This window comes from Euleptes europaea, chromosome 18 (assembly GCF_029931775.1).
Source record: "Euleptes europaea isolate rEulEur1 chromosome 18, rEulEur1.hap1, whole genome shotgun sequence".
In the NCBI taxonomy this organism is placed as follows: Eukaryota; Metazoa; Chordata; class Lepidosauria; order Squamata; family Sphaerodactylidae; genus Euleptes; species Euleptes europaea.
Window position 1 is genome coordinate 2,132,472 of NC_079329.1, and position 25,913 is coordinate 2,158,384.

The 25,913-nt window shown below is 51.1% G+C and overlaps 1 protein-coding gene across 1 annotated transcript in view; it reads left to right on the forward strand.

Annotated features, from left to right (window-relative positions):
* Nucleotides 1-25,913, forward strand: part of EFNB3 (ephrin B3) — a 47,823-nt gene that overhangs the window by 12,127 nt on the left and 9,783 nt on the right. The window contains exon 2 of the mRNA XM_056863433.1: nucleotides 22,889-23,181. Coding sequence (XP_056719411.1) covers nucleotides 22,889-23,181 — 293 coding nt within the window. The remainder of the gene's footprint in view (nucleotides 1-22,888; nucleotides 23,182-25,913) is intronic.

A 25,913-nucleotide genomic window follows, 5' to 3' on the forward strand; every position in this document is an offset into this window, starting at 1 on the left:
GTTCGTAACATGTTGAGCTCCATGGTGGTAATGGTGGTTTAAGGGCTAGTAATCTGCTTCAGGTGGTATGCATCTGCTCACAGGTGCCATGGACAGCACATGAAAATTGACACATGACCGTAAATCCACCTTCCTGTGCGGCTCTCAACTGATTTTAAAATCTGGTTTCCTGCCCATTTAAAACCGCATTATGTTCATTTGCCTCTTGTGCATAAATAACTTCAGAGAAGCTACAGGGCTCTTTTAGGGTCTCTCGTGAAAATCCCTTTGGGATGCTGCGTTCTGCGCTCCACAATGCAGTGGTAGTTTATTGAGATCATATTCTGGTCCCCATCAGGACTTCTGGCTCAAGACTTGTGGAAATTGCAATGATCGTAAATCATCATGTTCTACAGAGGGTTTTTTGTGTGTTGTATGTGGATAAGTAGAGATTTTTTCCCTTTCTTTTTTAATGTGAGCGATTATATGTCTTTTTCTGCCTCCCATGTTTGTACTGAAAATATCTGCTGATGTGCCCAGTAAATCTAAGCTTTCCCCTTTATTAAAATCGACAGTTTGGTATCCTGGAGCCAGAACAGGGCTCAGCTGTCATTGCTGTGGCGTCTCTAAAGAATTCTCTACTTACAACGTTGAAATTCCTGATAAAATTAAGGTAGCAAATAATTTAACACCCCTAATCAGACTGGCAAAGAGGTGGCTTGTGTGACCTTCGCTTTCAAGTGCTGCCAAGCCAGAGGTGGAGCATCCTTCTCCCTGCCTTCTCCTCCTACAAGGCTGGCTGGAGGCGTTGGGGGGGCCCTCCAAATGGCTTGCCTCCCCTCAATTAACGCGCGCTGCTGCTGAAGGCGCAGTTATGCTCCTGTGATCATTTCAGTGGGGCTTGTGCCAGAGAGCTGGTTGCTGGATTGTGTCCCATCTTCTAGGAGCAGGTCTCCCACGACTTTTGTAAAGCTGGAAAACGGTTATGTGGAGTTTGTTTCAGAAGGTAGCCATGCTGCTGTGTAGTAGACTCAAGTCCGGGAGCACCTTAATGGCCAGCATAATTTCAGGAGGGGTCGTGGCTCAGTGGCAGAGCATCTGCTTGGCATGCAGAAGGTCTCAGGTTCAGTCCCCGGAAATCTCCAGTTAAAGGGACTAGGCAAGAAGGTGATGCGAAAGACCTCTGCCTGAGACCCTGGAGAGCTGCTGCAGGTCAGAGTAGACCGTATGGACTTTGATGGACCAAGGGTCTGATTCAGTAGAAGGCAGCTTCATGTGTTGTGGGGTATGAGGTTTTGAGAGTCAAAGTTCCCTTCATCAGATACCGGTAGCATCCCTGAAGGACCTCCATTTTGTATCTGACAAGGGGAGCTTTGACTAATTATTTAGGGTGGTTAAAACAAAATCGGACTGTGAAGAGCTCCAGAAGGATCTCTACATACTGGAAGAATGGGCATTAAAATGCCAAATGATATTCAGTGTGAGCAAGTGTAAAGTGATGCATATTGGGGCAAAAAATCCCAGCTTCACATATACACTGATGGGATCGGTGCTGGCAGCGACAGACCAAGAAAGGGATCTTGGGGTGGTAGTGGATAGCTCAATGAAGATGTCAACCCAGTGTGCAGCTGCTGTAAAAAAGGCAAATTTCATGCTGGCCATAATTAGACGGGGAATAGAGAATAAAACTGCTGATATCATACTGCCCTTGTACAAATCTATGGTGAGACCACACTTGGAATACTGTGTACAGTTCTGGTCACCACACCTAAAAAAGGATATTATAGAGCTTGAGAAGGTGCAGAAAAGAGCAACCAAAATGATTAGGGGACTAGAGCAACTGTCCTATGGGGAGCGGTTAAGACGCTTAGGGCTGTTTAGCTTGGAAAGAAGGCGGCTAAGGAGAGACATGATAGAGGTCTATAAAATTATGCATGGTTTGGAGAGAGTGGACAGGGAGTTTTTCTCCCTCTCCCGTAATACTAGAACACGGGGTCATCTGCTAAAGCTGGAGGGTGAGAGATTCAAAACAGATAAAAGGAAGTATTTTTTCAACAACGCATAGTTAAATTGTGGAACTCCCTGCCCCAGGATGTGGTGATGGCTGCCAGCTTGGAGGGCTTTAAGAGGGGAATGGACATATTCATGGAGGAAAGGGGTATTCATCCATAGTTAGAATGGATACTAGTCATGCTGCATACCTATTCTCTCTAGTATCAGAGGAGCATGCCTATTATTTTGGGTGCAGAGGAACACAGGCAGGATGGTGCTGCTGCAGTTATCTTGTTTGTGGCTTCTTAGAGGCACCTGGTTGGCCACTGCGTGAACAGACTGCTGGACTTGATGGGCCTGGGTCTGATCCAGCAGGGCCTTTCTTATGTTTTATGTTGTTATGACTTTCAAAAGCTCATACCCCCTGCCCCCAAATGTTGTTGGTCTGTTAGGTGCTGCCAAACTCGAATTTACTTGTGTGGAATGTTGTGTGTTAAGTGCCGTCAAGTTGCTTCTGACTCCTGGCAACCCTATGAATCAAAGTCCTCCAAAATGTCCTATCTTTGACAGCCTTGCTCATATCTTGCAAATTGAGGGCCGTGGCTTCCTTTATTGAGTCAATCCATCTCTTGTTGGGTCTTCCTCTTTTCCTGCTACCCTCAACTTTTCCTAACGTGACTCTTTTCCAGTGACTCTTGTACTTGTGTGGAATAAAGAGGGAGAATTACATCAGCAAACTGGTCACAGGATACTAAACGGGGTGTCTGAAGAAGGGAGCTTTGACTCTTGAGAGATTATACCCTAAAAATCTTGTTGTTCTCTAAAGTGCTCCTGGACTCAAATCTAGCTCTTCTACCGCAGACCAACAGGGCTACTCTCTGAAACGAAACCCACACAGCTTTCCCATTCTAAAATCCCACTACCGGCAGCTCCTGCTTGCCCTGTTAAAAATCTGTCACCTGGCCTTACTTCCCTGAAACAATTTGTGCTGTCCTCTTAGCTGCTCTGAAGCTTTAAAAGAGAAGGGGGAGATCTTGCCGCCTCTTCCGGCCGGGCCCTTTGGCACCGAATGCCTGGTGCCAGGCCTCAGTCGAGAACAAGGTTGTTATGGCAAGGAGGCACTCCCAAATTGCTCAGGTGAGCCCAATTAGCTTGCGAAATTCAGCTGCCTGCTAGGCGGTGGTGATCTCTGCCTTAGATCGCTTTTTGGAAAGTTTAAACAGCTTCATGGAGGAAAACCCATGGCTATACATGGAATTTGCAAAGCCACAGGGAGTGTTTGTGGGATCGCTATAGGTAGGTGGTGAACTGCAAGGCTTGGCTGCCTCTATCAGGGCTCGCTCCTGGAAACTGGCCACTGTGGTAAACAAGAATCCAGGACTGTGCCGGGCCTTGGGATTAAGGAAGGCATTTTTTCTCCTGAAGTCAAATTAGGCCATCGGCTCTACCCTAAGCATCGCTATTTTTATTTGCAAGATTTTGTAAGAGCAACCGCCAAAAAAATATGCATCATCCCCCCTCCGTCTGAAAAACACAATTTACATAAAATTACAAAACGAACACGATAACATCGTATCAATCAAAAAACAGCAGCTAGCACCTCGCTTAAAAGCTGAAATATATTTATCTAAAAGCTTGTTGGGAAAGGGATTAACAAAACTCATCCGCCCAATCCATCTAAAGGGAAATTTAACTGGGCGCATCACCCCACTCCCCTTGATTTTCCTGTGCCTGGCGGTAGAAGCTTTTCCTGCCTCAAGAAGGAGGGAAGGGAGGGACGGGCACCAAATTGTCTCTATTTTCACGAACTCTCACAAATAGCAGGGCTCAAATTAAGCCCTTGAAAAACAAGGCTTCCACTGGGGGTTTGCGAAGGGAGCTAGATTACCAGTCCCCCCTCCCTCCCCTGTCTTGCATTTGGGGGCCAAATCATCTCAGCATTGTGTCCAATTGGTCAAATCATTCCCTATTGTGTAGGAAGAATGAGGAAAACGGGGGCCCTTATTTGTACCGTAAACCCCCCCCCCAATCTTTTCATCGGGTTTTCGTTCTGCTCTCCCTCCTCCCGACCTTTGTGCGATTCAAGAGCCCCTTGGAAACCACAGCGGGAAGGGGGTTGGTGAAGTGGCCATCTTGTCACCTGTGCGACAGACATTTCGCACGAGAGAGCGGATGCCCGACGACTGATCGATGCTCCTGAGCCACTTAAAAATCAGTCCCCTCTTGTTAAATCAACGGGCAACTGTTCGGGTGACGAGCAATTGGCCACGTTTAATCTATATGGGCCGGCGCAACAGATCCGTGGATGTACCCGTGAAACCTGCCGCTTTAGAAAGTGAGATGGGAAACATGAAAGTGTTTTCACGAGTGATGTATAGAATATCGTTTTAGCCCACACAGCATCCCTGGTCACATGTTACACTGAATGCATGTACAATCCATGAACAGTATTCTCTTAGTTTTTTTTTTGTACATACAATGAGTAATTCTCATGTTACGTTCAATGTATCTACACCTCATTATGTCATTTATACCCCACGTATATCCAGGCGCTGGTCTCTGGTTTCATTTGTAAAGTAAACTTGCGTTGGCTCTTTTCTAACAAACAAGTGTACGCGCATACATGCTGGGTGTACATGTGTTCTCTGTAATTTGTGAATGGGGATATTGTGTTGCGTGGTTATTGCTAATGTGGCGTAGGAAGTGGATTTTTAGTCAAAGATCCTGTACTTGCCGAAGGCCATTACGGTTGAATGACAGATACAGGGAAAATTTAAGAGCCAAGGAGACATTAATGAAAATTGCTTTGTGCTACAAGGTTTAAAGTAGGGCAGCCTGGCCCCCGTGCATCTTGCGCCGTTCAGTCACGGTGAGGTGTCATTTGTGGAACGTTTTATGTTCTGCCGTCTTCAACATCTGGTTATTAAAAAATTTAGTATCGGGGTTGGCAGTGAATTTTTTTTTGTTAATTTAGTGGCCCGTTACTGCAAGGTAGTCTCCTCTGTGTGCAAAGCTGAGAGCTGGCCTTTATTAGCCAGGGCGAGGCAGCAGGTTTGGGGGTCCTAGGAAGAGGCAGCACTTTGTCAATTTGTTACGAGCAGTGCTTATTTAGTAAAAAGAAAAGGTGCCGGTATACCTAAAGTGGAGCTGATCTCTGCCAATTCCCTCCTCGGGACTTGGCAGGGCCTCCAGAAAGATGCTGGTACTCTGTACCGGTAAGTAGCATCTCAGACAAAGCCCTGGTTATATGTTGTTTTCAACCAAGGGGGCACACTTTTTGGATATTTTTATTTGTTTGTTACCCACTGGGTCACAAAATATATTGCACTGGCGCCACGTACGTAAAAGAGACGGAAAGGGAATGGCGCGTGGCTGGCCCTCGCGAGGTAGGCCGAATGACACGCTGGGAGCCTTCCTGAGGTGGTTTTTGCTGACGAGTACACAGCGAAAGCCGGTGGAGCTCTTCTTAATTAGGTCATGAACAATTTGGAACAGTTTGGTGTGAAAAACGTTGTGCGCGAGTTTACATTACAGGAGATGCGAACGCAGCAGCCGTTGCTGGCTTGCGCACACCGCCCCCCAACAAGAGTCATGCATACAACGAGTGCCAAAAAAGAAATTCCCCTTTGTGTTTGGTTTCGTTGCTGTTTGAGATTTCCTGCTTTCCGAGTTGGGGTCCCTAGGCTGGACCCGAGCAAGGGGAGACAGCGGAGCCCAAATTGCTGCAGATCCACCTCAAGACATTTTGGGTTGTGAGCGCGGCACCCTTCTGGGGACACCTTTCCTTCTTGGGTTGCCAAATTTGGGGATTTGACCCGAACCTCCAGGGTTTCTAGCCTCCTCCATTTTATGCGGCTCGGCGAGGGGCTGTTGTGTGATCACAGAAATGGTAGCTGATGATTAATCGCTTGATTAAATCTGCATAAATTTGCATATGAGGAAAAAATCATTTTAAAGGGGGGGGGGAACCCCGCACTGCTTTGGTGTTCGAGCAACGTCATTTAGAAAGGGACCTTCCCTGCCTTTCTGAAGAAGGTGCTAGACCTCAACACTTTTCTATGTAATTATTTTTATAACTAATGTACATTATTTTTAAAAAGCTGCTGGCAGGTTTATCGGGCAGGCAGCACCTTTTTAGTCAACCGAACTATTGCAAGCCCTTGTGAAATCTCAGGGTGAGAACCCAGGGCTGGCCTATAGTCTGTCTGGACTGATCAGAATGCACTTTCATACAGCCCAAATAATGCACTTTTAATCCACTTTCAATGCACTTTGAATGTGAATTTTACTGAGTGAACTGGAAAATCCACTTGCAAACAATCGTTAAGGTGCACTGAAAGTGGATTGAAAGTACATTATTTGGGCTGTGTGAAAATATACATTCTTTTGACTCCAGCCCCCCTCCCCCAACTCTCAGGAATTTAGGGCCGCAGGTATGGTCCTTCCCTGTTTCATGCTATCCTCGCAACAACCCCGTGAGGCAGGTCTTGCCGAGAGAGGATGCCTGGCTCAAAGTTGCCAATGGCAGAAAAAGGGTCTCCCCGATCCTAATACGACATTCCAACCACTTTTGCTATTCTTTCCTCTTCCTCGTCCGTCAGACTTCCTCCTTGTGCGCCAGTGGGGTTGCCAACCTCCAGGTGGGGCCTAGCAATCGATCAGAATTACACTTGATTTCCAGAATTACAGAGATCAGTTCCCCTGGAGAAAATGGCTGCTTTGGAGGGTGGACTGTATGGGCATTATACCCTGCTGAGGTCCCTCCCCTCCTTAAAGGCGACCCTCTCCAGGTCCAAATATGGAGGGGCCTTCTAATCCAGAATTGGCATCCCTAGCCCCCAGGTCTGCTCCTTGACAGTTGTGACTCCCTTCCAGCTCCTCCATGTGCTCTTCCTTTATCCACCCCCCCCCCCCGTTTTAGGACTGAAGACTCAGGTAACTCTTACGTTCCTCCTGTAACCTATAGCGAAGGAGCCCTGGGCAAGCCTTGCTAAAATGAACGGTACATTTATAGAGGAGCGAGCCCAAATCACACAACATTAGCAGTGGATGTTCCTGAAGCTCAACAAAGTTGGATTTTAACATTGTAGGCAGAGGGGAGGCTTGCTTTCATAGTTAAATTGTGGAACTCCTTGCCCCAGGATGTGGTGGTGGCTGCCAACTTGGAAGGCTTGAAGAGCGGAGTGGACATGTTCGTGGAGGAGAGGGGTATTCATGGCTGCTAGTAAAAATGGACACTAGTCATGATGCAGACCTATTCCTCTCCAGGACCAGAGGAGCATGCCTATTATGTTAGGTGCTGTGGATCACAGGCAGGATGGTGCTGCCGCAGTTGTCTTGTTTGTGGGCTTCCTGGAGGCACCTCGTTGGCCACTGTGTGAACAGAGTGCTGGACTTGATGGGCCTTGGTCTGATCCAGCATGGCCTTTCTTATATGTTCTTAACTCTTCTGGCTCAGGTAACTCGGGCTCCCCCCGGTTTAGTTCCTGCCCCCCATCCATCGTCCCTTCCACTCTTGCGTGGCACACCAAGGTTGGAGATGGGAGCAAACTCTAGCAAATAGCCTTGGGCTCTTACTAGGCAGTCTGCGAAGGTTTTAATAAGCGAGGAAAGAAGACACCTGTCTTCAGTCTTGGCATGCTGGTTGGCAGAGGCAGGGAGGGTGGGCATCCACCAGTGGTAGAGCATCTGCTTGGCATGCAGAAGGTCCCAGGTTCAACCCCTGGCATCTCCCGTTAAAAGGACCAGGCGGTAGGTGATGTGAAAGACCTCAGCCCGAGACCCTAGACAGCGGCTTCCAGTCAGAGTAGGCAAGACTGACCTTGATGAACCAATGGTCTGATTCAGTATGAGACAGTTTCAAGTCTGTTCATGTCCATACTGCTAGGGAATTCGAGAGAAATGTAGAGTGTGATCAGAGCATTAGGAGTGGTTATTCCAGAACAAATTAGTGATAATGTATTGATGTGACCATTCTTCAGAATGCAATACCCCAATAACAGGGGTGTCTATGCGTCTTTGTTTTTCCCCTAATAGCGTGGGGGGGGGGAGCTTTGCATTGGGAAAACAGCACAGGGGAAGGGTTAAGCCCTCCTTCCTCAGTGATGCAACCCTTATCCACATCCCCCCTTTTAAAGAGGGAAGATCATAACTCTCTCCCCCACTGCATCTAGTTTGACCCTTAGTTAATGGCAGAAGAGAACGCATAGAGGACGGGTTCAGACTGCCGATTGGAATTCACCAACCTACTTTCTTACACCAGCCTCTGAATTCGGATTACAGATTTGAAATGGTCCATTTATTTCCACTCTAAAATGCATCAGTCCCCCCCACCCTATCTTAAATGGACAGGTGGTGACCAGGCAACCAATAATTTGCAGGAAGAATCGATACTGATCTGTGTGCTCAGGTACTTCAGATGGCAGCCATCTCAGTAAATGTATTTGCAAATGGGGAGGGGGGCAAATTACCTAGGTACCGGGGGAGGGAGTGGAAGGGTGTGCATAGATGCAGGATTAATTTATGCCAATGCACAAAAGCATTTCTTCACCCTGGAACTTGTCAGAGTTTGGGTAGTTCACATCTCAGACAGTGAAGGAAAGAGTTGTTTTCAGGCCAGAGAGAAATTTATGTTATGATTTTGTTGTGGGCATCCAAGATGCCCGATATACCATCATCTCACAAATTAACATTTCAGTACATGGATGCAAATTACAGTGCCATTAAGAACAATGTCAGGTAGTGAATTAAGGGTGGTTCTTCTTCATGGTCTCTGTGCGGGCCCCCCCCCACATTTGCCAACACTTGAGAGCTTTCCCCAGAGGATTGGCACTAAAATCCTTACCCCCACAGTAGAGCTTGGCCTCTCTCTCTCTCTGCTCCTCCAGAGGAGGGCTGAGCAACTTCCTCCCTCACTGTGAGATCGTTCTGTCCAGCAGATGTGAACTTTAGCATTCTACTCCTTTTCCATGTAGCATTCTTCTATGTGTTATCTTTTAGATATTTTGTTGTCAGCTGGATTTTGTCATCTTTTTTGTGACTATTTGTGGGGGGAAAGTCCTCATTTCTGACCAGTACAGTCAATGCCCCATGGATTAGGGGGTTCAAGGGTCACCTCTTGCCTGCGCTTCTCAGAGTTTCCCAAACCGACTCTAGATCTCTGGCTTTGTTCCCTGGAGTGGGAAGAATGCGTTAGCGCAGAGGTTGGGAACTGACAGCCCAGGGGCCACATCTGGCTTGCAGCAGTTTTTCATTTGACCCTCAAACTGCTTAAGAGTTGAACAGCTAACGCTCATGAAGCTGAATCAGATCCTCGGCCCATCAAGGTCAGTTTTGTCTACTCAGACTGGCAGCCACTCTCCAGGGTCTAAAGCGGAGGTCTTTCACATCACCTACTGCTTGGTCCTTTTTTGACTGGAGATGCTGGGGATTGAACCTGGGACCTTCTGCATGCCAAACCGATGCTCTTCCACTGAGCCACAGCATCGGTCCACTGGACTGCAGTGTTGACTAGCAGGCTGCTTGTCTTGAAAAACTGTTAAACAGCTCAGGAGCACTTTTAAAAACAGCAGGATAGATCTCTGCCCGTTTTTGAGGGCTCATAGTTGGGTTTCACCTCTTCCTGTTTCCAGTGCCCACAGTACTGGAAACAGGGAGAGTTAGAGTGGAGTTCTCAAAAGCTGGTGGAAACCCTGATATGGCCCTCAGGGTGAATAACTGGCACACCCCTGTCATTCAACCATCGGGAGAGCCCTGCTGGATCAGACCAGTGAGGGTCCATCTAGTCCAGCATCCAGGACCACACAATGGCCAACCGGTTTCTCTGGCGGGCCAACAACAGGGCATAGAGGCTAAAGCCTTTCCCTGTTGCTGCCTCCTGATGCTGGGATTCAGAGGTTGACTGCCTCTGAACGTGGAGGTTCCCTTCAGTCACCATGCCGAGCAGCCACTGATAGACCTCTCCTCCATGGATCTGTCCAATCCCCTTTTAGAGCTGTCTATGCCTTAGGCCATCACTACATCCTCTGGCAGCTAATTCCACATTTTAACCACTTACTGTGTAAAGAAGCATTTCCTTTGTTCCAACCTCACTAACTGCCCAGCAGCCTCATTGGATGCCCTTGAGTTCTAGTATTTTGCGAGAGGGAGAAAAAGTTCTCTTTGGGCACTTTCACACTGCCCAAATAATGCACTTTCAATCCACTTTTAATGCACTTTGAAGGTGGATTTTACTGTGTGAACTGGCAAAATCCACTTGTAAACGGTCGTTAAGGTGCAGTGAAAGTGGATTGAAAGTGCATTATTTGGACTCTGTGAAAGTGCCTTTTGTCGGCTCTCTCCACCTCGTGCATCATTTTTCATTAGTGGCTACCAGTGTGTCTCTGTCCCCCTCGTCTGTAGCCAACTTGTCCTCCTGGGGAGTCACACCTGACTCTCTCAGGACTGACCTTTGGTAGCCTTGCCTTCGCTTGCCTCCCTGCCAGCTGCCTCTGAGATTCTGACCGCCAACCCTCTTCTCTCTGGGGCCTGTTCTCCGTGCTCTAGAAGTCCAGCTCCTCTGGAGCCAGGGAAGAAGCAGGCGGATTCCAAACAGCCCCCTGCAAAACAGTTAAGAGCAACTCAAGCTATAAAACAGGTAGTTGGTAATAAAGGGTTTAAACTTTGCAGGCAATTGTTTCCTTCCTCTTTCGGATGTCCCAAGATAGTCTTGTTGTTAACCACTACAGCATGCTGGTTGTCATTCCTTTGGGTGCTGTCCAGGACTGCCGAGCTCCTTCTGGGAGGCTGCTTGGAAGCTTGTCAAGCTGTTTAGTTTCCGATTTGCCCCTGGCACCCCTGCCTCTCATCAACGCTGCCCCCTTCACTCACGCCATCCCTGCCACGGCCGGGCACAACAACTGCAACTCTTCCTTCTCTCCCAGCCTCCTGCCAGTATCTCCGCATTTCGCGAAGGGTTATCATCACATCCACTCCCCTGAGATCATCATCCACTGCGGCTGCTCTCAAGACGGGGCATGCCCACCTCCCCCAACCCTGCTTCCGAAAGCCCTTCATCATCGCTTTAACCTCTTAAGGGCTTAAAACCGCCCAACAAGCAGAGGCAGCATGCCACCCAGGCTGCTGCAAGCCACCCCCGCACAGAACAGGGCTGTGAACATGATTGGAGCCGGGAGGGCTCCCCAAATGGGCAGTCTGGGCCCTGGCTCACCTTGGCCCCCTGGACTCTGCCCCACTTGCTGTCCTTGAACCTCCTCTTCCACCCTGCCCATGGCTCCTAATCAGGGCTGCCCAAGACACTTTGGTGCCAGAGGCGGAACTTCCCATCGGCCCTGCCCGTTAATTAAAACGGGGCACAAGCTACAAGCCCTGGCCTGGATGGCCCAGGCTAGCCTGGTCTCGTCAGATCTTGGAAGCTAAGTAGGGTCAGATCTGGTTAATATTTGGATGGGAGACCAGCAAAGAAGTCCAGGGTTGCTATGCAGAGGCAGGCAATGGCAAAATGCCTCTGTTCGTCTCTTGCCTTGATTATCATATGGGGAGGGGCTGTGGCTCAGTGGTAGAGCCTCTGCTTGGCATGCAGAAGGTCCCAGGTTCAATCCCCGGCATCTCCAGTTAAAGGGACTAGGCAAGTAGGTGATGTGAAAGACCCCTGCCTGAGACCCTGGAGAGCCGCTGCCGGTCTGAGTAGACAATTCTGACTTGGATGGACCGAGGGTCTGATTCAGTATAAGGCAGCTTCATGTTTTCCTGTGTTCAAAGCACTGGGATTGGAGGGAGGGGGTTTGTGGCTGGGTTTTAGAAACTACTTTGGAGGGCTCTGGCTGAAGAGGCCAAGCCTCCCAGGCTCAGTCACACCTGGGCCTGGCCCATCTGTCTTTTCCATCTCAAAGCTCCATGGAATAAGGGAACGCACCAAAGAAATGTAGGGAATGTGGCCTCGGGAGCAGGAGTGGAGCTGGGGAACGTGGAGGTGGGGAGGCAAGTCCAGGCGAGAAAGATCCCAGGGCTTTTGCGCAGGTGTGTGTGTGAGAGAGAAACAGAGAGAACGGATATGTAAAAGGCCAAAACAAAGGCAGGGTGTGTGTGTGTGTCGAGGGGAGATGCCATCACCCCCTCCTCACTGGTGGAAAAATCAGCCATGGAGCTGCCAAAGTCCAAAGTTCTGGAATTGTCTGAACTGAGCCAGGAATTTTGGAGGGCAGTGCAGCATAGTGGTGTGGGTGGGGAGGGGAGGGGACCTGGAGATGGGAGATGAGTTCTCTGTACAGGTGGTGGAATGAGGAGGCTGAAGGTGGCAATGTGGGCAGGCGGGATGCCTGGGTTCTCACGGGTTAGGCGAGGGAGGACAGGAGACAGATGACTGGGGAGATAGTTGGGGCCCAAGAAATTAGCCCACAGAGTGACTTCTAAGAGGCAGCCTGCGATTAACTTGGGAGGACACTGGGGGTTTTGGCGTCTTGCCCTGTTTGGGGAGAGTTGGAGAGGATTTCCAGGGCCTTCCCGGCCAGATGCGTCTCAATGCCTGGTCCTTCTGGTTTTGCAATTTGGTGTGGGAGGTGTGTGGATGGAGAGGGGCCTTGGACAGCAGAATTGGGGGTGGGGGTGCTTATCTTGACACTACCACCTCCCCTCTCATCCAGGGAATCCAGATCACTTTCCCTTTCCAAGTGTGTTAATTGTTGCCAGAAGATCTCAAGGAGACCAGATGTCAATGGCTAGGGGGAAAAGTGCAGTGGAGAGAAACTCCAGCTCTGAGGACCCAAGAGTCCTGAAGAGCAGACTCCCTCCCTTTCCCAAACACTGCCCTGTTCCTTTCCAGAGCAGGCTTGCCAACCTCCAGGTGGGGCTTGGAGATCTCCCGGCATTATGGCTCATCTCCAGAGATCAGCTCCCCTGCAGAAAAATGGCTGCTTTGGAGGGTGGACTCTATGACATTATACCCCTCTGAGGTCCCTCCTCTCCCCAAACCCTGCCCTCCTCAGCCTCCACCCCCAAAACCTCCAGGAGTTTCCCAATCCAGAGTTGGCAACTCTATTCCAAAGGCTGTTGCAGGCCAGACCCAAGACTTTTGTCTGAAGGCTGGCTCCCTACCCCGTGTGTCTAAAAGCCACTTTTAGTGACCTCTGGAAACCCCTGGGCATCAGAACACAGCCACGAGAGAACCTCTGAGCATGCCCCTCCCCTCACCCCAGAGCCTATGCAACCGGCAAGGCTGCGCATGTCTTGGATTAGGCGCAAAAGACTGGCGCACTTCCATGCAGGCCCTTTGGGTTCTTAGCTAGGGTTACCAACCTCCAGGTACTAGCTGGAGATCTCCTGCTATTACAAGTGATCTCCAGCCAAGAGAGATCGGTTTGCCTGGAGAAAATGGCCACTTTGGCAATTGGACTCTATGGCATTGAAGTCCCTCCCCTCCCCAAACCCCGCCCTCCTCAGACTCTGCCCCAAAACCCTCCTGCCGGTGGCGAAGAGGGACCCAGCAACCCTATTCTTAGCACTTAATCGCTGCTCCACCCCAGAGGCAGGCGCATCTTTGGGCCGAGCGAGGCATCCCGGCCGGCCAGCAGCTGTGGCCGAGATCCAGACAAGGAGGCTGTGTGTGCCGCGGGCTTCCCTCTCCGTCTTTGGGCGCGGGAGGTCAGGGGGAGTTAATTATTTCATTATGAGGAAGGTGCCCAGGCAATCAGGTCTGTCCCCCCCCAGCGGGCCCCGATAGGAATCAGCAGGCGTCTCACTCCAGCGAGCTGGAACAGGACAGAGCAGCCGGTCGGGCCACGTCGGGGAGGCCAGGCCAGCCTGGGACCTCCAATCTTTAACTAGGAGATTAAACTCCTGTTGGACCCTGGGTGTGGGGGAGTGGGGGCTGGGTTTGCTGGGAGGGGGCAAGAGACGGGACCTCTGGTCCCTTTGCAACTGGGCTTTTGGGAGGGTTGGAGCAAAACCGGGCTGTCTGGAAAGGGAATGAGGGCTAGCCGGTGTGGTATAACGGGTAGGGGGCTGGACTAGGACCCAGAAGACCTGGGTTCTAATCCCTGAAGCATACTAGATGACCCCGGGCCAGCCAGCATAGCCCACCTCTAGGGTTGCCAACCTCCAGGCTCTAGCTGGAGATTTCCTGCTATTACATCTGATCTCCAGCCGATAGAGATCAGATCACCTGGAGACAGAGTTGTGGTGGGGATAAAAGGGAGCGGGGAGCCATCTATGCTGCCCTGAGCGCTAAAGAAACAACTGGTGTTTCATAGGGGTTGGAAGCTGGGGTCCTGGGTTCTCTGAGGAGGGGGGAAGGGTGTCCAGTGGGTCAGAACTGGAGGAAGTGTTTCTGTTGGAGTGGAGCGTGGCATGGGTGTGAGAGCCCGGACTCCTGAGCCCCCAGAATAACTCTGTGGTGGCGGTGGGGAGTCCAGAGGGTCAAGACCTGTTGCAAGAAAGATTTCAGGGCCCAGGCCAGGGTCTCTCTCCCCCCCCCCCCCCGCTCTGCCCATTTGCTCCTTAGCTCCTTTCCGGAGCTGTCGCTTTTCATTCTGTTTCCCCTCCCTGCCTTCCCCAATTTCCAGCTGAGCCCATGACCCCGTTGCAGGAGGGGGGGGAGAGAGCGGGAAGGGGGGTCACCCTCCTGCAGGGCAAAAAGCAACAAGCCCCAAGACAAAGCCTCCTCGCACTCGGGCCTGGGCCGACATCCAGTTGCAAAGAATGATCCGGTGGCCGCCCATCTCTGTCCCCTCTGCCGGCCACCCCCTTCCTGCCCGCATTCAGATGGAGGCCCCTCCATCGCCACCCGTTGGCATGCGTTGCTATGGCAACTGTAGGCATTTTGCCCTTTCAGGAATGGGGTGGGGGAGCAGGGTCTAAAGGGGAGGGTTGCAACCAAGGAACATTGCATGCGGCCTTTGCGGGGTGGGCAGGCTATATTGTAGGGGCTACGGAAGTGGGGCTGCATGTTTGGGGGGAACATGTGTGGATATAGGGGGTGGGATAGAGGCTCCCTTCTGGTTTCTATGGGGAAGAGAATTATACAGGCTGCAGAACTGGGGGGCTTTGGTCAGGGTGGGAAGGGTCTCCGGCTTGTTTTTAGGGTTGCCAACTCCAGGTTGGGACATTCTTGGAGATTTTAGGGTGGTGCCTAGGAACGGTGGGGGTTAGGGAGGGGCCTCAGCAGGGTGTAATGCTGTAGGCCCCCACCCTCCAAAGCAGCCATTTTGTCCTGGGAAACTGATCTCTGTAGTCTGGAGATCAGTTGTAATTCCGGGAGGTCCCCAGGCCCCACCGGGAGGTTGGCAACCCTAGTTGTCAGGGCAGGGGAGGTGGTGTTTGGATCTGGACCCACAGACCCTGGGAAGCAGGGGCTGCAAGGGCAAGCTTGGGAGGAGGAATGACACTTCTGGGTTCCCTCGAAGGCAGCGAGGGCCTAGTGGTAGGAGCTAGGTCTCCAGGGTTCAACCTCTCCCGCTCTCTGCTTATGTTGGAGGCAAGGGACTGAATCTTCTCATATTTTCTCCACGGCTAAAAAGCAGCTAGTGAGCTCCCTTCTCCCACACATGCACTTGGATCTGGCCACAGTGCTAGGTAGCGTTGCCAACTCTGGCCTGGGAAATTCCTGGAGATTTTGGGGTGCCTGTAGACGGGGGGGGGGATTCGGAAGGAATTTCACCTAGAATCTATGGGCTACCATAGAGTCCACCCTAGGAAGCTGCCATTTCCTCCAGGAGAATGGATCTCTGTAGTCTGAAGATCAGTTGTGATTCTGGGAGAACCCCAGGCCCCACCTGGAGCTTGGCAACCCTAGCCCTGCCCCACCCCAATGCCCCCATAGAAATTGCTTCCCGGAGCTGTTCAGTAGCTGCAGCAGGGGGAAAAACCTGCCCCTCATCTCGTATGTATCTCTTCGGCAAATCTGCCTCTCCTCCGCATGATTGACTTGGCACCAATGCCAGAAATCTGGGCCGGGCCCCACATTGCAGGAGCAGAGTGGGGTAGGGTTGAGAGAGCCTGTTAGGGTGCGTCCGCTCCTTTGGGGAGTGTACTTTTTGCAGCCTGAGCATGAGATGGAGCCATGTGAACACATGAACACATGAAGCTGCCTTATACTGAATCAGACCCTCTGTCCATCGAAGTCAGTATTGTCTACTCAGACTGGCAGTGGCTCTCCAGGGTCTCAGGCAGAGAGGTCTTTCACATCACCTACTTGCTTAGTCCTTTTAACTGGAGATGCCGGGGATTGAACCTGGGACCTTCTGCATGCCAAGCAGATGCTTTACCACTGAGCCACAGCCCCTCCCCAGCTGTTCTGAGCACAGTCAAAGGCCTCCTTCCTCAGGGCTCAAAGTGCGTATTTGGATGGCGGAGGGGGGGCAAAGCGGAGGGGGGGGAGCAGCTATTTTATGTTCTGGGGGAGGGATTTCTTCATGGTGTTGCTCACAAGTGAGTGTGCGCTTGTGAACATGAGGCTGCATTGCCCACATTGGCACATGTTAAATGTGCTTTGCATGCACATGCGACTTTGCAGGCTCCCGCTGCAGCTGGGGGGAAAGTTATCAAGCGTAGAAGGCTTGGGCTTGTCGGAGAGGGCACCGGCTGCTTTTCCGCAAAGGGTCGATATTTCTTAATGTGTTTCCCAGGGACTTTCCAGACAGCAAAATAAAATGGGGTTTTATTTTTAGCACTCAAATCTGTGCCAGTGGTGGGGCAATGCATTCCCGTATCAAGAAAAAAAATTGGAGTGATGTGCTGCCTAGCCTTTCTTTTAAGTGTGGAGGAGGTAGCAGGTTCATGGACTGGCAGGGTATGCTGAAAAGATGGGGCGGGGGGGACCTCGCTGCTGATAAATGCATATTTTTTTAAGTGGTCGCCTTAGCAATCCTCTGCAGGAATGGGGAGTACGCAGCCTCTAAAGATGTAAAATAATCACATAAATAGAAGTTTATTTATTTCTTAGCATTGCATAAAAATGTGCATGCCGTGTGTGAGATTCAGTAGCAGCAACATCACAAGCAGTAGCCAACAGGTACCCTGTACGAAAGTCACTTGCTCCCATCTCCCTTAGAATCATAGTATCATAGAGTCGGAAGGGACCACCAGGGTCATCTTGTCCAACCCCCTGCACAACGCAGGAAATTCACAAGTACCTCCCCACACACCCCCAGTGACCCCTAATCCATGCCCAGAAGATGGCCAAGATGCCCCTCCCTCTCGTGATCTGTCTAAGGTCATAGAATCAGCATTGCTGACAGATGGCCATCTAGCCTCTGCTTAAAAACCTCCAGGGAAGGAGAGCTCACCATCTCCCGAGGAAGCCTGTTCCACTGAGGAACCGCTCTAACTGTTAGAAAATTCTTCCTAATGTCTAGACGGAAACTCTTTTGATTTAATTTCAACCCGTTGGTTCTGGTCCGACCTTCTGAGGCAATAGAAAACAACTCAGCACCCTCCTCTATATGACAGCACTTCAGGTACTTCAAGATGGTTATCATATCCCCTCTCAGTCTTCTCCTCTTCAGGCTAAACATACCCAGCTCCTTCAACCTTTCCTCATAGGACTTGGTCTCCAGACCCCTCACCATCTTTGTTGCCCTCCTCTGGACACATTCCAGGTTGTCTGTGTGTGTTAAGTGCCGTCAAGTCGCTTTCGACTCATGGCGACCCTATGAATGAAAGTCCTCCAAAATGTCCTATCTTTGCCAGCCTTTCTCAGATCTTGCAAATTGAAGGCTGTGGCTTCCTTTATTGAGTCAATCCATCTCTTGTTGGGTCTTCCTCTTTTCCTGTTGCCCTCAACTTTTCCTAGTATGACTGTCTTTTCCAGTGACTCTTGTTGTCTCATGACGTGACCAAAATACGACAGACTCAGTTTAGTCATTTTAGCTTCTAGGGTCAGTTCAGGCTTGATTTGATCTATAACCCACTGATTTGTTTTTTTTGGCAGTCCATGGAATCCGTAACACTCTCCTCCAACACCACATTTCAAAGGAATCTATTTTCTTCCTATCAGCTTTCTTCACTGTCCAGCTTTCACACCCAGGTTGTCTACATCCTTCTTAAAATGCCATCTGGCTGGGTTCTTCTGCCCAACATGACAGATTCCAGACTGGCTGCTGTGTTGCCGTGGACAGGAAAAAAACAGAATAGGCTCTTGGTAGTGGTAGAAAGTGCCATCAAGTCACAGCTGACTTATGGTGACACCGTTGGGTTTTCAAGGCAAGGGACTTGCAGAGGTGGTTTGCCATTGCCTGCCTCTGTGTAGCAACCCTGGACTTCCTTGGTGGTCTCCCACCCAAGTTCTAATAAGGGCTGACCCTGCTTAGCTTGTGAGGTCTGACGCGATTGGGATAGCCTGGGCCGTCCAGGTCAGGGAAGACCAACAGAGGTGGTTGGCCATTGCCTGCCTCTGCGTAGTGACCCTGGTCTTCCTTGGTGGTCTCCCACCCAAGTTCTAATAAAGGCTGACCCTGCTTAGCTTCCGAGATCTGCCTAGCATCTCAAAGGCTAACACATAGTTTGTGTGGCAGATGTTTTTGTGGTCTAAGGCCCAGAGGCAACTGAGATGGGCTCTGTTTGCCCTTTCCCTTAGCCTCCCACCTTCCTCTTTCACAAGATCAGAACCTGTAAGTCTTGGCTGTCCTGCCCTGCCCTAGCCCAGTAATGGCCCTTATTTGTTTGTCTGAAGCATTTACTTGCCAAGTTTCTGGTGTAAAGCAAATAAATCATCATTAAACACCCAAGTAAACAGCAGTCAGCGAGGATAGTCACGGCCACATCTTACTCGTCAAGGAAAAGCTGCGGCCAGTTGAAGGTGGTAAAGGAAATTTGTGCCTCCATCTGTAGATCTGGATCTACCACTGCTGTGAGCTGTGAATCCGCTCCTCTAAGAGGGGTACAATGGCGTTGAGAGCAGGACCCGATCCCAGCCCCTTTGAAAGAGGGAGGAAAGGGCTGTTAAGGTGGAAGAAGGCTAGGATAAAAATATCATGTGCAATAACCCAGTAACTCCTTGAGTAGTACCCCTCTGACTAGGGTTGCCAACTCCGGATTGGGAAATTCCTGGAGGCTTAGGGGTGGAGCCTGGGGAGGGGAGGGTTTGGGATGGGAGGGACCTCAGCCGGGTACCGTATATTGCCATAGAGCCCCCCCCCTCCAAAGCATCCATTTTCTCCAAGGGAATTGATCTTTGCCAGCCAGAGATTAGTTGCTTTTTCCACCTGGAAATTGGCAACCTTACCTGACCAACAGCGGAGCTGTTTTATCCGGATTGACCTTCAGTTTATTGGTTCTCATCCAGCCTTTTACTTGGTGCTTTTTTGTAAAGAAAATAAAAGGTGCCAGGAATCATGGATAAGGTTTTGCCAGTTTCCACCAATTTCCTCCTCAAGACTTGGGTGAGCCCCAAAAAAGGGTTATGGCATCCAGTACCAGTGAGTACCGTCCCAAATTAGCCCTGCTTTCGCTGCTTCCAGGTGCCTGTTCCAGATGTTCACCGATTCACTGGTTTTTCAATGATGGCAGCGATGCTTATTACCCACATATTGATGATCCTTAAATCCGTAACTCTGGGTGACCCCCTCCAAGCAACTTTGTGTAGATGCTAAAAGTCACAGGGTATAAGATTGACCCCCTGAAGGGTCCTGCAGTATAAACGCTGCGAGGCTGAATGGCAATCCCTCAGCACCATCCTTGGGAACCAGTCAGCTCGACAGGGCCCGAACCGTTGCTGGTGGATGGCATCAAAGGATGCTGAAAGATCCGGGGAGGGGGGGAACATGGATGCCCTCCCTCTGCCCCTCTTCTGGCAAAGCCCATTCATCCAGGCAGCCAAGAGGGCATCCCCGGTCATCTGCCCTGTGTGCCTGGCACAAGGCCCACCTGCTCAACATTTGGGCTTTGCTGACAAAGTACCTGGGTAGGAGGGACCGCGCAGCATCTCCCCTTCCCTCAGCACAGAGAATCCCGGAGGTCGCCTCAGGAGCGGTCATATCCTCCCTTCACATCCAAGCAGGTTCTCAGTGATACAAGCCAGGTCAGCTTTCCCGTCCAGAATGCAATCCTGTCGGATCAATGATTTAACCGACCTGGAATGTAGCAACAAGCTCTTTTGAGCTTAGCGGTGGCAGATCTATCAGGGTAACAAAGGTTGAGAGTGCCAGAGACACCGAGCTTCTCACTGGCCTCCCCCTTATCTGGCTTGTCCGGTCCCTCTCCCACTGCCCGAGATGACCCAGATAGCGGCCTTACCCCCTCCCCTCATCCCTAAGACTCAGGCATATAAGCATGCATAACTCAACAAACCCCCCTCTTTTACACACACACCAAAATAACTGGCCCTTGCCCTCCCCTGGCTATTATCTGCTTTGGCAGCTGATCTGTCCCCTGGGGCTGGGACAGGCGGCTTTGGGGTCAGATGTCAACAGTTTTGAATACCGGGTTGGAATCCTTTGTCAGTCCTCTGGTGCTGCTCACATGGGGAGGGGGGCAGGCGAGGGCCATATGGGTGCAGGGGTTGGGGGGGGGCGGGGTTCCATCCCACCGATCTTTGGAAGGGTGGAGAAACGAAATTGAAGACAGATGTTAAGGCAAAGTGAAATTTAACTTGTGCAGACTCACAAAGGGTTTAATATTTATGGTGCTGATGTGGGTTGGTTCCGTTTGAATCTTCTGGATCCGAGTCCAGGGGCACCTTAGAGACCAACCAGATTTTCAGGGTATGAGCTTTGGAGAGTCAAAGCAGGGCAGAGCTTTGACTCTCGGACTCGGGCTGGACTCGGATCTAGCTGTTCTACTGCAGACCAACACGGCTAACCTCTGAAACTATCGTCTGAATCTGTAAACTTTGAAAGGGTTTGGTGGTGTTGTTTTTTGCAGGTTTGTTTTATGTTGTTTAAGAACAAGTTTACCCACCTCAAAGCTTTGGGATACACATTGTATGTAATTGGTAAAGACTGAAAGAGGACTGGAGACGGCTTTTGGGGAGCCCTGAGAAGTCTTTGGAAGGGGATCTCTGCATTGCGTAGGCTCAGGCCATTTTGCGCACTCGGAAACCGGATTCGCAAATTCTTAAATTTTTCTCCAGAAACCTGAAAAAACCCGTTTGAACTAAGAGGACAGTAGGACAAAATTAACGTGGTGTACGCCGGCTGGAATTAAGTTTGCAATCCGCTTTCAGCCTTAGTCTGGGTACAGACCAGACTGTGTCTGATAGGTCTTATCACTGGTTACTAGCCATGGTCTTATCAGTGGCTACTAGCCATGGTGACTAAAGGGAACCTCCACATTCAGAGGTAGTCAACCTGTGAATACCAGTGACAGCATCAGGGCAAGGCGTTGGCCTCTGGGCCCTGTTTGCTGGCCCTCCAGGGCCGCCAGTTAAGGCGCTGTGTGAGACGGGATGCTGGACTAGATGGACCCTCACTGGTCTGATCCAGCAGGGCTCTTCATGTTCCACAAATGGAAGGGAACCACTGGATCTGGCCCTGTGGTCTGTATCCAAATCACTGACTGTCTCCATCCCGTGCAGAAGATTTATGGGGAGTGTGACAGTATGGAAGAGAGAGGACCTTTGGCCCCCATAGGCTGCCTAATGTAATTTCGGAGTAACGGGATGGGTTCTGTTGACGGGTTCTGTTTTCCTCGGAGTCTGAATTCCAATATGTTTGATGGGGAAACAGACATGTGACAGCGTAAATCAGAAACATGTGTCCAGCAATTTGCGATCTCCAGGAGGTGCACGTCTCCTCTACTTTTCCAGATCTTAACTGAGCGCCCGAACCTGCTTCAATGACAGGCTCATCCTTGAAGCATATCTGTCATAGTAATATATTGCATTTGCATTGATATTGCATTTAAATCCCTCCTGGGACGCAAGGCAACTACTTGAGGGTTTCCAGGAAGTCTCCCGTCTAGGCCCTGACCAGATGCAGATCTGCTTAGCTTCGGCAAGGAGGTAATTTCCTGTGCTCTGCCTCTGTGTCCTGGTACATGTGCAAAGTGCCTTTTCCTGACCACTGAGTAAATTGTAGCTGAGTCCCTACAAGAATTCACTTTCAGTCAAGAGTAGGCTTTGGCCTCTTTTATTCTGAAAACAGCAACAATACAGCACTGTAGCTTCCCTTCCTCCTGGCATTACTTTATCTGGTGCAGTAGACTCCACTCTTCCTAGAATGCCCTGGGCTCCTGCCTTCCAACCCCTTTAGGGGGCTCAGCCCTCCCTCCCAGCCCACCAAAGCATTTACATTTGCATTTATTTATTTATATCCTGCTTTTGTCCCCAGTTGGGACTCAAAGCGGCGTAGAACATTGTTCTCCCTCCTCTGTTTTCCCACAACAACCCTGGGAGGTATGCCAGGCAAAGAGATTGTAAGAAGCTCAAGGTCACCCAGCAAGCTTCCATAGGAGAAGTAGGGATTCGAACCTGAGTCCGCCAGGGTCGTCCTAGTCGGCCACTCTGTCCACTGCGCCACATGCCAGAAGCCCTGCTGGAGTGCAGGGCTCCCTCCTCCTTTCCCTTCCACTGTCATATTGAGGAGGGTGCAGAGTTGTTTTCTGTTGCCCCAGAAGGTCGGACCAGAACCAACAGGTTGAAATTAAATCAAAAGAGTTTCCGTCTAGACATTAGGAAGAATTTTCTAACAGTCAGAGCGGTTCCTCAGTGGAACGGGCTTCCTCGGGAGGTGGTTGAGCTCCCCTTCCCTGGAGGTATTTTAGCAGAGGCTAGATGTCAGCAATGCTGATTCCATGACCTTAGGCAGGTGATGAGAAGGAGGGCACCTTGGCCACCTTCTGGGAATGGAGGAGGGGTCACTGGGGGGTGGGGGGAAGGTCGTTGTGAATTTCCTGCATTGTGCAGGGGGTTGGACTAGATGACCCGGGTGGTCCCTTCCTGCTCTATGATTCCCCCAGCTTGGCTGACTCCCCGCTTGTGCCCCTGCAGGTTCCAGAACGAGGGCGGCTACGTCTTGTACCCCCAGATCGGCGACCGCCTGGACCTCATCTGCCCACGCTCGGTGCCACTGGGCCAGTTCTCCACCGAGGACTACGAGTATTACAAGCTCTACCTGGTCCAGACGGAGCAGGCGGAGCGCTGCGAGATCCTGCGCACCCCCAACCTGCTGCTGACCTGCGACCGGCCTGAGCAAGACATGCGCTTCACCATCAAGTTCCAGGAGTACAGCCCCAACCTCTGGGGTCACGAGTTCAAGACCAACCAGGACTATTACATTATTAGTAAGTGCCACACTTGGGGGAGGGACGAGCAGGAACCTTCTTTCTTTTTCAGCCCTTGCCAACTAGGGTTGCCAGGTCCCTCTTCGCCACCAGCGGGAGGTTTTTGGGGCGGAGCCTGGGGAGGGTGGGGTTTGGGGAGGGGAGGGACTTCAATGCCATAGAGTCCAGTTGCCAAAGCGGCCATTTTCTCCAGGGGAACTGATCTCTGTCGGCCAGGGCCGTCTTAATGCATGGGCACCCTGGGCCCTTGCCCCGCGGGCCCCATGAGCATAGGGGCCCCATGCTAATCTATGTATGTTGCGACTTGCATATTTAGCATGTGTTTTACTAAAGATAATGAACAATGTTAATGTTAATTTGGGTTTGGATTAAGAATGAATACTGAAGTATAATGTAAGAAAGGACCAATGGAAGCACCAATACATATATCTTTAATTTTATTGACCATTTACATTTTTATTCCTGTGAGTGGTTGGGTAGGTAGGGGCCCCGGTGCACTGCTTTGCCCGGGGGCCTGTAATGCTGTTTAGACGGCCCTGCTGTCGGCTGGAGATCAGTTGTAATAGCAGGAGATCTCCAGCCACCACCTGGAGGTTGGCAACCCTATCAGTTGCCTGTCCAGATGTTCTTCCCTGCCAGCTCCCTCACTTGCAGCAAGCTCTCCCACCACCCGCTCTTCCAGCTCTGGGCAACAAATTTCTTCCCTTTCCCTGATGACGCTGGGTGGCAGGAGGACATTTGGGATAGGGTGGCAGGGGAGCTTGGGTGAGGGCAGTAGCAGCGGGCCCTGCTGGAAGCCCTGGGCCTTGGCAGCTACCTGGCCTTGGGGGTATGCTAATGCCAGCCCTGGCTGAGAACCATCTGTTGTTCTCCTAAATTCCATGCTTGGCCAAAACCACAGAGTGGGCACATGCCAGGCCTGAGGGACGCCTTGTAGGTGGTTTGCTCTTCTCCTGGCCGGCCCCAGGCAAAGCAGGGCACCGGATGTGGCTGAAGGCAAATTTGGAGGAATGGGAAGACGTGGGAAACGTTGCGGGGACCGCGCCAAGATGAATGTGTATGTGTGTAAGAGACGGAGAGCCTCAAAACGCAGGGACAGCGGAGGGAGATGGCAAGGGGAGAGGGGAAGGGTTGTCCGATTCCCCCATTCCCTTCCCAGAAACCACCTGTGTTAAAATGACACAGACAGGAGGGAGGGATTGAAGCATTCAGGGAGAGTGTAGAGATGGAGAATTGCCTGTTTTGGCAGATCCTCTGGGGGAAAGGGAGAGGAAAACATTTGGGATACCGCGGGGCAGAGGGCAGCGCTTTTCTTTAAAGGAAGGTGAGAGCCCCCTCCTGCCATCCCGTCTCCCCCTCCCTACCCCACAGCAACCCTGTCACATCAGCTCCGGATGCCTGGGGTGGCCCTTCAGCCATCGCCATGGCAACTGTCTCCCGGCAAACCTGCGCGAGCCAGCGGCTTGGCTGTACCACGGCAACCATGATGTGGTAACCAGCCAGTCTTCCCCCCATGTCCCCATCCTGTGCTCTCTCCACTGGGTTTGTGTGCGTGTGTGTGTGTGGGGGGGGGTTTTTCCATTCTCCACCCCTTTCCCTCCATCCTTCCCTGGAGTTGTTTATGGAAGGTCCTAGCTTGACCTTTCTTGAGAGGCAACGTGTTTCCAAGTTTGGTTTCCAAGGTTGGTCAGGGACCCGACGGAAGAAAGACAATACTGCGGGAGGCAAGGGGGGTCGAGGGGTATCTGGGCCCAGGTTGGCTGCAGAGGATTGTGGGGAGTCGCCTCCAATTTCCTCTCCCGTAGCCCCAAACGAACGCACGCCCACACGCAAAATGTCTTCCTCTTTCGGTCTTTCTTCCTTCTTCAGTTCTTTCTGCTTTGTAGCCTGGTATGTGCCTTCGGCAAGGAGACACCGTTGAAAGAGACCGACTCTTTGCACGCCCTGCGTGCCCCCCTCTTTGCCCTGCTTCCCAAGCGTTGCATCTCTGGTGGGGCGGCAGGATGCATTTCTGTGGGGCAGGGGAAGATGGCGAATCTGGAGAGGTGTTTTTTTTAAAAAAAACAAGGGGAGGCAATTCAAGGTCACAGCTCCTCTCACCGGGCAAGGCACTGGGGCTGGCTTGTTTGCTAGCCCCCCCCCAATGACACCCCTTGGAAGCCAGCTGATGGAAGCACCCCCGGGAGGAGAGTCGGGAGGGTGGGTGTTCGGTGGTTTGACCCAGTTTCCTTTTTCAGATGATTTTATGCCCAGCCATGCATGAGGGGAGAGAGTGAGACAGCCGAGTGGAAGGAAGGAGGGGACACGGGAGGGGTTGCGGGGTGATGTTGCCATCTAGGACAGGAAGTGATGGAAGAGGAAATGACAAGCCAGCCCTGTAAGTGGCTGCCCCCCCCCCAAAGTTGCATCTCAGCACCTGTAGACAAGGACTGAAGAGCTTGATGGCCGCACTAGCAAGAAAAAGTCCTTCCCCTCAAAGTCTTTCATTGGAGAACCCTCACAAATCACCACCACACTGCCCTGATTCCCTCAAATTACATAAAGGGCCATAGCTCAGTGGTAGAGCATCTGCTTGGCACGCAGAAGGTCCCAGGTTCAATCCCCGGCATTGCCAGTTAAAGGGACCAGGCAAGTAGGTGATGTGAAAGACCTCTGTCTTGCCGGTCAGAGTAGACAATACTGACTTTGATGGACCGAGGGTCTGATTCAGTATAAGGCAGCTTCATGTGTTC